This window comes from Peromyscus eremicus, chromosome 4, assembly GCF_949786415.1.
Source record: "Peromyscus eremicus chromosome 4, PerEre_H2_v1, whole genome shotgun sequence".
Lineage (NCBI taxonomy): Eukaryota > Metazoa > Chordata > Mammalia > Rodentia > Cricetidae > Peromyscus > Peromyscus eremicus.
In genome coordinates, this window is record NC_081419.1 from 120,736,557 (window position 1) to 120,749,087 (window position 12,531).

At 39.3% G+C, this 12,531-nt stretch overlaps 1 protein-coding gene across 1 annotated transcript in view; it reads left to right on the forward strand.

Moving 5' to 3' along the window:
* Positions 1-12,531, forward strand: part of Kiz (kizuna centrosomal protein) — a 110,105-nt gene that overhangs the window by 15,843 nt on the left and 81,731 nt on the right. Inside the window, exon 4 of the mRNA XM_059261571.1 lies at positions 2,164-2,244. Coding sequence (XP_059117554.1) covers positions 2,164-2,244 — 81 coding nt within the window. The remainder of the gene's footprint in view (positions 1-2,163; positions 2,245-12,531) is intronic.

Genomic DNA, 12,531 nt, shown 5'->3' on the forward strand with positions numbered 1-12,531 from the left:
GAGAGTGATCAGTCCACACTGTTAGCACTTCTTAGGGAAAAATCAATTGGGAAAACTATGAAGGCACACATGATTTTCATAACAGAAGACAGCTGATATATAACAAGCCAAATAACACCCAAAGCTCCTTGGAATTTGGCTTCCTCTAAAGGAATTCCTTCATCCCTTCAGGTAGTGGCTTTGCCATAACCAGCTGAGTTCTTATGATATTTTCCTGCAGCTCATAGCAGAAAATTAATCTGTATAATATTTCAGAACCAAACTTAAGACATTTTTTTTCAAGACCATTCTTGTGTAGCCCAGGTACACTTGAATTCACCGTTCTCCTGCCCCTGCCTCCCCTCGAGTGCCAGGATGTGCTGGTGTGCATCCATCCTTAAATGAACTTTTAAAAGTAGTAGAATCTTTTGCTCTTTTGCAGCTGGAGAGAAGATGGAACTAGGGAACTAATAGTCCTGCAGTTGGAAACTTTCTAGCGTTCAGAAGATAGATATGATAGTTACTAAATGTCCTATAAAGGGCAAAGAAAAAGAGCAGAATGTTCTAGGTGGTGATCCTTCTAAAGGCTACAGAGCTATAGTTTGTATTTATTATCAATTTATGATAACATCATTCTGGTTTCAAAATTTATTAAACAAATTTTCTTTGATCCATAATTTGAAAGAGTACCTTATAGTTCAGTAAAATTTTCGGTGTGTTGGAACAGTCTAGGTCAGACTCTTGAGGATACATTTCTTACTTTCTTTTGAAACCCTTATGCAATTATCACTTGCAATATGCTTCAACATAATAAATTGAATAAAACCCTTGTGCTTCTGTGAGAAAGTGCTCTGTGTTTGGGAGGTGGTTCTGAAATGATTCCCTAATAACCAGACTAGTCCAGTACTCCCCGATCAAAGCAAAAAATTATAGTCATATCACAGGAACAGTTTTATGTGTTTATATTTTTTGTCTATTGCAGTCTGTCTCTCATCTCTTTTAAAGACACTTCTGGTATCTGACAAGTTTGCAATTTTAAAGCTTTTGGACTTAGGAATTGAGTCTGTCTGAATTCAAAAGTGTAGACACAGAGCAGAAATGTGGAAACTGCATTTTGATAACTGCCTTATTCCACTATCTTCGTTTACTTTATCATCTTATTGCATAATTTGCACTGGTCTTATATAAACTTTAGCTGCATATTTACTTGATCTGTCATGTTAATAGCACCTGTTAGAAGAAAAAGTGTTATTAAAAAGGTGGAAATGTATAATATCTTTAAAAATGTTAAGGCAAATATTCAGTTTGTGTTATTATTGCTTATGCATTTTTTTGTCTGTCATAACAAATTTCAGACCTATTTTTGTTCAGACTGAGAGCTAAGGAAATAGCCTTTAATTCATTATCTCATAGGTATGTTCTAACTGTTGTATAACTGCTTAATTCAGAAACATCTGATACTTACCTGTGATGGACTGCAATCAGCACTTTTTAAGGCTTTGAGTAGGAATATACTAAATCAAAGTACTTCATGCTGTGCATTTTAGAGAAAGACATTTTGGAATTGAATCATTTCCATCAGTTATAGTGGGGTAACGATGCAGACCTCTTGATGAAGTTACTGATGCCCAAGCAAACTTGATTCTGATGGTACTGGTGACTGCTTACAGTATAAACTTATTCCTAGAAAATAAAACTGATTTAAATTGATGATCTAGTACATAATGTATTGAATTTTCTGTGACTTTGAGGATCATGATAATATAAGATATAATATGTAATAATACAACAAATCTGTAGGACTTATTTTTCTCTTTTATAGGCTTTGAAAATAGACACCTAATATCTAACTTTTATAATCAAGTAACTGGATTTTCATGATAGCTTAAAGAAAATGCTGTTGGGGTGTGTGTATTGAGGATTGAGATTTTAGTACATAAAAAGACGGGAGACTAAAAATCCACTGTCTTGTTTTACTTTAAAATGTATGTAACATTTTATAGAGTTCAACTTTTGATACATATTATTTGTGAAATTGCCTGTTTTCTAAGATAAGCTGAATTTCTCAGCAACGTCAGCTTCTTTCTACTCCATTGTTCCTTTTATGTTGCAAAGATGGCAAGATATAGGTGTCTTTTACTTGTAATAGCATCTGCCATAAAATCAAACTTTGTTTATATTTAGACTGAATATGAGGCTGAAATAAAGAAGATGCACCTACTGTTAAAAGACAGCCTGGGAATGAAAGATGAAGACAGAGAAAAGGTATCACAGTAAGGCAATGAATTTTATGTTTCTAGACAATTTTTAGAATGCTCGTATGTTGAGATTTTTAAATAAAATCATCTTTTTATAAGGATTTTTTATGGAACTATGATTATATATAAAGATTTTGCTTCAACAATTATTGTTTTAATGTCTAATTTAATTAAATTTGCCAAAAGGTAGTCACTTGGACCTAAGATTTCAAAGAAAACCTGGGGTTGCAAAAAGTAAAATTGTATTTTCATCATTAGTGTTTTGTAGCTACTTTTTATTGGATTGAAAAATGTTTTAAATGAAAATAAACTAAGTATGGTGCTTTGATTCTTTCCTTTGTATGTATAATTTTGTACATTTGAACCTTTTCACAGACAAAGTGGAAAGAAAAGATTGCATATCTAAGCAATAGACAAAAAGACTGGCAAGGAATACTTAAATAAATTCTGCTATGTATCTGGCGTAATACAGGCTTCTAATCCTTTTGCCTATCTCCATATAAATGATTCTGCTCAAGACCATAGATGTTTTCTTCACTAAAAGCAGTAAAGCTCTTTTAGATGAAATGTCTAAAAACATCTTGTAATAACTTGGAGCATGCTGGCAAGAGTAGTCACTTGTGACTATGTGTGAAACCCCCTCAGCCAGTCGATATTGTAATAAGCAAAAATGGTAGCATCACTCCATTATTCAGAAAAGCCAACAGCGTGCTTGTTCCTTAGGCTGCAGCATTCATTAAGAAAAGCTTACTGGGCTGAAAGCTGGAAACAGATGATAACGGGATATGATTTTCATATTTAATGCTTTCCTTGGAAGAGTATGTGTGCTACAGATTGATAGAAGAATCAACTGCTACTTTACTAAAAGACTTTCAGGTTTGCCCTATAGCTACCGATGGAATCATTCAGCCAAGAAATTAACTTTTTCTCCTTTTACCTGCTTTATATATCTGCTAAGCAGGCTGCCTGGCTGCCAGTGAATGTTATTATGCAGTTAACTGTTTGGTATTTAAGACTCTTATCAGAAAAGAAACAGAGGCCACACTATTTTGTTTTTATGGTAGGAGGAAGGTTTTAGTTTTTCTTTCTTCCTTGCATTAGCCGGCATTAATCTGAGTTTACAGGAAGTTTTAGTTTTCTTTTCCCATAGATTAAAAAGTTAAAAAGCTAGAATTTAGAGTATTCTTTAAACAGTAAGATACAAAACACCAAGCTCCAGCAACCTTGACCTATATAAAAGGCCTTTAATGATAAGTGATTTATACACCATTAGATGTAGGGCAAATGTGGTATGGTGTGATAGACTTCCAGACCAGACCAACGTTTCTGTTTGACGTTTGGTCGGGAAATAATTGACATACTTTTAATCTCCAAACCAGTTTGTTCTTTCTCCGCTGTTCTTGATAGACATATTCCAGTTTGTTCTTTCTCCACTGTTCCTGATGGACACATTCTTAGTATGGCTGTATCAATAACACTTAAGTAAAATGGAGAGTTTGAACCCCGTCTGCACTACTGACTCCTTACCTTTCCTGTAGTTATAGAGTCCCCACTTGATAATTAGAACAGGGTATTTTCTTTGTACAGAAAGCTGTCATCTCCTCAAAAGCTTTGACTATTGACTGCAATACAAATCAATTAGCTAACATTTTGAGGAACTTGTATCTTGCCTTTTCTAATTTTCTCTTGATATCTAATCAATTAAAAGGTAAACACACTGCAGCAAAATCAAGGCTTAGTTAATCCTCATTAAATGCTAATTCCTGAACAAGTCCTTATCTTATGAATTATGTTGTACGTTTTATTGAAATCCAAGCTCCTGTTCTTTAGATAGTCATAGGAATTTGTCTCTGTGCCCAGTCACTGGTGTCTGGAACTTTCTAATGCATAGTACAGTCGTTGAGTAACTGTTCTGTTGAGAAGCTACGGTAGGCCTCTCCAAGAATGTCTTAATTCTTATTCTTGAGATATTTCTTACAAAGCAGGTTCTTTCTGAGGCACAGGGTCGTGTGCAGTAAGTGCCAGTTAGTTACAGGGATGAACTTGAGATGCAGGAGGAAGATGAGGCTGCTTTCTCTGCAGTGCACAGCACAGGCCTTAGTGGAGGAAATGGTGCTTGCCGGGCACTGAAGGATGAATAGGACAGCGGTCTTTGGCAATGTGTGGACACTGTTGGTAGTGGTAGCACTATCAGTAAAGTAGTAGGAGCAGGGAAGCCTAGAAGGTCATTGCCTAGTGAGGCTGAAATCTAAAAAGATTGTGGGACACACCAGAAAATGAACTTGGACAGGTGTGTCACAAGATTCAGGAACCCAGAACTAAGGCTCTGTGCTCAAGAACTGAGCTTTCCTCCCAGAATGATAATTTGTGCCTGTGTGCATACTTGTGTTTGTTGGGACAGATGAAGATGCATAGATTATTATATCACAGGAGTGAAGCTGGCCAGGATGAACCTGGAGAAATCAGGGTCAGGGTAGCCACTGCAGAAGAAATCATTGATGGAGGAGAGAGGCTAGATCAAAGCAGTAAGGCTAGATCATAAAAAGATGGCTTTAGGGATGTAGCTCATTGTTAGAGTACTTCCCAGCATGCATTAGGCCCTGGTTTCAATCTGCCAGTACCTCCATCAATCAGGTGTGGGACATACTTGCAATTCCTGTACTTGGGAGGTAGAGTAGGAAAATCAGAAGTTCAAGGTGGTGCTGATGGTACTCTCCCATGCTGGAAAATGTGAAGAACCAGGGAAACTCATCACAGGACTAAAGGTTACTTGGGGGAGTGTCACCCCTGGTTTTGCAGGGATCATGGGAAGGACAGCTCTGCAGGTTGCTACTCCCATTTCTAATAGCAGTTATTGTTCTTCCTCTGTGCCAGGTGCTGCAGTGGCATTTTCTATGTATCAGTTCATTTCATCCTTTCAGCAGCCCTGGTCTTAAGTGTGATTGTTGTCCCATTTTATAGTAAGGCTAAGAAATGTCAGTTAACTCACTCCGGGCTATACAGTTGGAGCTCGAATTCAAACCCAGACCATCTTGCCATTTTGCCTTCCAACATAGCTTGGGGGAAGTGCTCATCGAGGTTAGGACAGATTCTCAGTGAGCTGAAAGAAGCTTTTAGTGCTGTGTTATTACCTTGGGAATGAACTGGTCTATCTTGGTGCTGTAAGTGTTCAGCTGAATAAGATGAACCATGGTGTGCAGAGGCTCCATCTCCAAACTGTTGATGTTTCAGTAATAGGCACCTCTGTTCCAGTTGGCTTGGATGTACAGAAGAGTTTGAATGGAGAAAGCCTGCACAGACAGATACCAGAGTCAGTGTGAGCCTGCTGGTCAGGAAAAAGCATTGAAGCAGCTTTAGCCACTGACTTGAGGAAGGTCAACAGACTTGGAGCAGCCCTACTGTAGGAGAGGCAGCACCCCAGTGTTAGATGGTGAGGATGGTGCTTCCTTGCTCAAGCCAAGTGACAGCTGTTCTCAGCATCTGAGCAGTATTCATAAAACCAGGACAGTCTCTGCAGGGCCAAGGTCATCACCAAGAGGTTAAGGAACAGACACCGTGTGGAAGGGAAACTGAATCCTAAAGCTGAAGTGCCCCTCTTAAAAGAGCAAATGACTTGGGAATCCTCTGGAAACAAATCCCAAGACAAGGACTTATTGCAAGTAGTTACTCAAGAGGTCGTCCAAGAAGCACGATCAAGGAGCAAGGGAGGTGATGGAGAAGGGACCGCAGCCAGTGAGTGTATGATTGAATGGGTTAGTGCTGTGAGCACCTGGCACTCGGCCCCACTGGGAACTCTCAGAAGACTGTACAAAACATATTCCAGAAGTATCCTGCCCTAGGGGAAGGGAAGAAAGGTGTTTGTCCTCCAGCTTAGCCACCGAGCCTTGTGCCTGGCTCCACTTCTGGCTGCTCTGTGGCTGTCAACAGAAGTTCATGGACGAAGAGGACCAGGTGCGGTAGAGAATACTAGGTATGTGGCAGGATAATGAGGTCCCAGGAATTTGGACCTGGCCCTCTTCCAGCTGCCGTGGGAAACAAGCAGAGGTTACTATCAACAGATTCCTAGCAAGGTCAGTTCCTTCCCGTCCCAGTTCACGGTGCTGTCTTCACCAACAGCTTCCTTGAGTCACTGCTCAAATGGAAACATACAGACTCTTCCTAGAAGGAGGCTCTGAGCAGCTGCCTTTGGAGGATGGTGACCTTAACTTCTGTCATCCTCTAAGTTAGGATAAAATTCGACTCTGAGCCATGAAAGGTAAACAGATAGTCATTCTGTTCAGCATGGTGTCTTTTCTGTTAATATGTTTTTCAGTGCTGAGGACTGAATACAAGCCCTTACAAATGTTTTGCAAGCTCTGTACCATTGAGTCATATCCCCAGCCCCTTCTATGGCTTTTTAATTCAGAAAACAATTAGAAACTAAACTGGATTATAGTAATTTCTCAAGAGGGTTGAGTTATTTAAACAAGTTCAAAGCCGTCTACAAACTAGTTCCAGAGACCCATTTTCCCATGTTGTGTGGGAATGCTCTTCTCTCTCACAGATGGACAGGGTGCTAACAGCCTGCTCAGAGCACAGGAGAAAGCTCTGGGAGCCTTTTTCTTTATATGAAAGACGTACTATATTTCCTCTGCAGTACAGGCCAGGTGGAGCCTGCACTGTGGGTGTCATGATTCCTTTTAGGTGTGCCTTCTAAGTGTCCAGTGGGAGGATGGGTCTGTTCCTAGCTGGCATTTGCTCTTGCTGGCATTTGCTCTTACTGTATTCCTGCTCTCATTCCAGGGATGTGTGTGTGTGTGTGTGTGTGTGTGTGTGTGTGTGTGTGTGTGTGTATGTATGTATGAGCACACATCCCGCAGACAGACTTACAAAATTCAAAGTATTTTACGGTCTGCTTTGCAAATTAGGAAAGGAGTGCTCAAAGAAGTTCTGTATCTTTCTCCAGCCTCCATACTGATGAGCGCTAGAGCCTGAATCCAGATCCTAACAGAACAGACTCGTCTGGAGTCTTAAAAAACAAACAAGACTCTTGTTTTTATCTTTTTGTTTTATTTTGTTCAAGTCTTAATATGTCTATTAACCTACTTTTAGTTAACTGTATAAACTAATTTGCTTGAGAAAATGGTGAGAAAGGGCTGTTCTTAAAGGAACCTATTTCCCATAGTGCAAACACCTTTTGGGGAAACTTTCCACTAGACAGTTACCTTCTTTTGTTCGCCTCTTTGGTGGGATTACGTGAAAGCGTGTTAAGGTGCAGCGACTCTTACAAGTGGGAAACTTGTGCTCACAGGTACAGGGGCATGTCTTGTGGAGGGAGGGGGAGGTGAAGCAGTGAATGAGGACAGGAGAAGCGGGAGCTAGTGTAGCCAAGACAGGTACGTTTTGTGGGAAATGGATTCTTTCCTCCTGTGACATGGCACAAGGGAAGCCCCAGAGGAAAACATACTGCTTTTTTTTTTTTTTTTTTTTTTTTTGTCATTTTGGGATCCTCTGCAAATCTCATGTGCTAATATTCAGTAAAATACTATATCATTAGAAAAGCCAGTCTTCATGCAGCTGAAAGCTTGCTTGGATAGCTCCTTTTCCATCTGCATTCAGCTTGCTGCTTCTCATTCCCCTGGCTGTAGAGGGAAAAATCATTAAGAAAAATTAAAGTGTTCCTATTGGTTTTCAAAACATGAATGCGACATTGTTTAAAGCAGAACAAGGACCAAGACTTACCTACTTGGAAACTGTAGTTCCCAAGTCCTTCAGTTCTAAACTGGTTGTCTGTACCAGGTCCTTTTTCTGTTCCTCAGTAAAAGTAGCTGTTAGTGAGACTTGTGGTCACCAGTAAGTATGTTCAGCTGTGTTCCCTTGCTTTGCTCTTATTCTCCCCAGCTCCCCAGATTTTTAAGAGGTGGAAGGTGGGTAATGGGCACAGGAAAGGGAGAACAAAGTGGAACTCTCAGAGGATGGATTCACTGACAGGTCATACCAAAAAGCAGTGGAAGGGCACGGACAGGCTGGTGTCAGGTCCTTGAGAACCGATGCATGTGCCATCTTTTGGCAGTATGTTGTCTCTTAGAAGCCTTCGAATGCCTAATGCTGGTGCAGTGTCGACCCTAGCGAAGTGTCGGAAGTTCTCCCTGGTTCGGGAACTATCTGAGAAGACTCAGAACTTAAGGTTTTTCGTGTTTTGAAGATTATTATTATTATTTTAAAGAAATATGTGTCTTAGAACTTGATTATAGCAAATGGGAAAGCTGCCAAGCAACAGAAGCCCACCTTGTCCTTCACCAGAGAGAGTGTTTTATTTTGCGAGTGTTAAGTCAGTTTAAGTATCGAGTAACCCTATAGCATGTAGCAGTTACTTGCAAGTTTCTCATGTTATTTTTGTTAAAGAAGTTTAAACTGTTGCTGGTAGGAATGTAAAATGATGCAGTCACTTTAGAAAACAGTTTAATAACCCCTAAAAACAGAATTATTTAGCCAGAAATTCCATACTCAAAATTCCATACTCAAAAACATATCTTCCCAAATTCTTGTTCATAGCAGCAGCGTATTCACTAGCCAAAATAGAAATAACTCAAATGTCTGTCATTTGTTGACATTATATGTATGTATATATATATATGTCATTTTGTTTATATGTATATATACATATATATGGAAATTCATGGAAATGAATGAAATACTGGTACATGTTGCACCATGAATGAACCTTGAAAACATTATGCTAAGTGAAAAAAGGCCAGTCAAAAAGTTCACATACTGAATAATTCCATTTATACAAATTACCCACTGTAGACTAATCCATAAAGTTAGAAAAATTAGCTGTTGCCAAGGCGGGAAGCTGGGTGGAAAGCATTGAGAAAGTTGCCTAAAAATTGTGGAGTTTCTTCTTGGAGTGATACAAAAGGTTCTAAAATTATAGCAATGGTTATATAATTCCTTGAAAACACTAAATACTATGAACTGCTCAGTTGTGTGCTTTGAAAAGGTAAATTTTATGATATGTAAGTTATATTTTGATAAAAATAGTTTTTAAAGTTCAAATCAAGTTGAATTTGCTAAATTAAAAGAACAAGACAATGACTATATTTATATTCCTGACATAGTCTTACACAAGCACATTTTATTACTGTGTTTTGAATGATCTTTACTTAGGTGTAGCTTTATTTTTTGGTTTTCATTCACATCTGAGCATTTCCCTCATTTCATCAACCTTCATGTGCCTCTTTTTTTTTAAGATAGTGTTTCGCTGCGTAGCCCTGGCTGTCGTGTAACTTGCTTTGTAGAACAGGCTGTTGTTGAACTCAGAGATCCGCCTGTCTCTACCTCCCGAGTGCAAGGATTAAAGGCGTGTGCCACCGTGCCCGGCCTTATATGCCTCATTTTGATGCTTCATGGTGCTTCCTGACTTTGTATGTATAGGTTGTTTCCAACTTTTCTTGGTTATAAATGAGCTATACATGAACTTGGGTAGTGTCCTTTTTTACTGTTAGGTTTCTTTCTTTCTTTCTTTTTTTTTTTTTTTCTCGAGACAGGGTTTCTCTGTGTAGCTTTGCTCCTTTCCTGGGACTCACTTGGTAGCCCAGGCTGGCCTCGAACTCACAGAGATCCGCCTGCCTCTGCCTCCCGAGTGCTGGGATTAAAGGCGTGCGCCACCACCGCCCGGCTAGGTTTATTTCTTAAGATGAATTTGTCCACACAGAGTTACTAAATCAAAGGGAAGTATATTTAAGACTTTCAATGCTAGATTTTTTTTTTCAAATATAAACACATGTGGTGCTGGCCTCAAATGTACAGTCTTCCTGCCTCTACTTCCCGAAGTGCTGGGATTACAAAGCATGCATGATTATGTTCAGCTTATAATTTTTAAAATAAATTTAAAATTGGCAGAAAAGTTACAGAACTAGTGTGAGGATGTCCTCTGGACCTCACACCCTGTTCTCCTTACTGTTAGCATCTTATGTTACGGAGGCAGAAGCTGCATACCTAAGAAACAAACACAGGTACATGGTTTGCTAATAATGAAACTTCTGACTGCATTTAGCTTTTTACCAGGTTTTCTATTAATATCCGTGAACCCAGTCCAGGATTTAATGCTCTCTCTCTCTCTCTCTCTCTCTCTCTCTCTCTCTCTCTCTCTCTCTCTCTTATTTTGTATGTGTATGTTGTGGTCCAAGGCTCCGAATCAGCCAAGCAGACACAAGAGGTTACCACAAAGCAAGATTTAATACAGGACAGCATGAAAGAAGGGGGTTGGGGTTGGTGCTGATCAGTCAGGGCTACAGAACAGACTCAAGAACTGAACTGTGACCCCAAATATCAGTTGAAGCAAGTGTTTAAGCACAAAAATCATAAACATTTGTTGGTAAGTTACGGTTACAATTTATTACTGATTAGAATTCAAAGATTAGGGGCTTTCCTTAAATGTTTCATCATTATACAATGCCAGCTTCTCAGTCCACCCAGTCAGATTCATCTGTTCTTTCTGTTGTTGAACAGCTGTGATGTTTCTAGAGAACTAAAGCTGCATAACGACTATTTCTGTGATTTAAGGAGGAGGAGGGTCAGCTATTGGAAGGTTCCCAGCTCTCCAAAGGGCTTGGGAACCTAAACTTCGTTTCACTCTGCAGATAAAATGGAGTCTGGAGTCAAAATGTCAGCACTTAGGACAAGGTGCTTTTTGCCTGTCCCCAGCATGTGTTTCTGTGTGTAGGCATGCACATGCCGTGATACACATGTGGGAGTCAGAGGACAAGCTGAGGGACTCGGTTCTCCCCTTCCGTAGAGTAAAGTCCCAGGGACGGAACTCAGGCCATCAGGGCTGCTTGCAGGCTCTTTCTCTCAATAGGATTTTTTAAAAATTTAACGTAACATATATAAAGTGGTATTACATTGTTTTCAGTCTTGATTTTAAAGAAACCATACTTTAAGAGAGAATTTCTAATTACTTTGTTTACTAGAAGAAAATTAGGACTCAGTCAATCTCTCTCTCTCTCTCTCTCTCTCTCTCTCTCTCTCTCTCTCTCATTCTTCTTGCCCCTTATAAAGTAGAAACACTCTTTTGTGATTATACTACTATAAATGAATAATGTGAATGGATTCTTAAGGAAGCATCAGTCAGATACATTGAGAGACAACATGTGCAGGCAGATAACCTATATTCTTAAAAAATGTCAAGGTCAAGAATGAGAAAGAAAGGCTGGCCATCTGCTGCAGATTAATGGAGCCTCAGGAAACACAAACCTAAACTGAGTCTTAAACCTAGAACAAAAGTAACTAGCTATAAAGGATGTTATATGGGCAATTGACAAAAACTATGAACTACAAAATAGAGAACAAAATTATATCCTCATTAAATTTCCTGATTATAATAATGAAGCCCACCCACTGGGACAAAGAGTGCCCTGAGCTTAGGAAACACACAGAACTAGTATACATATATAAGTAAGTGTACAAAGGCGCATGTATAGAACAGGGAAGAATGGCAGAGAAATGGGGGAAATGCAAACAGTTGGTCAACCTTGCTAAAGAGTGGTAAGCTACTTTTTTCCCCTATGGTTCTTGCAACTTTTCTATAAGTTTGAAATTGTATCAAATTCCAAATTCTCAGACACAGGTGCACACATCACTTCAAATAATAAGCAGTGACAGCTAGCCATTGAACAGACCAAACTGAAGACTTAGGAACTCCTTGAATCTTCATGGATCCTCTAGAGTTGCCTGTTTGGACGTTAGTGAGTGATGTCCCACTGTGGAGTTTCATTTTTATATGCAGTTAGGGCCATGTTATCGTAATTCTTGACTTACTACAGGCCCCTAAAAATCTAATGTCTTCATTCATTAGTGTGTTGCTTGAGTTTGTAGAGAACTCAGAATCCAGTATTCTGGGAGTTCTGGCCATGCTTGGCAGAATCAGAGAGCACTGAATTACTTGCTATCATGAGCCGTGGCTTCTTTTTGCCAGAAGCAAACTTCTGTTAACAGGGCATTGCTTCTACTTCCTGTGTGTCTGAAGCATTACTGTAAGTAAAATCCCATTATGTGCTACTTTGCCTTATTGTACAATAGACATCTTGACTTGTTTCTGGCATTTGGTTCCCTGAGTTTTGTCCAGTGGGGATGGACTTGAAGTCTTTTGTTTCTTTTAGTGGGTCAGAGAGATCTGAGAACTACTGGTGTAATTCAGTGACACTTCATTTGGTCTTTGCCATGTAACTTTTCCACCTGAGATGTAGTTAGCCTTTTGTTTTGTGTCTTGGTCTTTCTTAGAACAAAAATGAGAGAGACCATTAGAACTGCT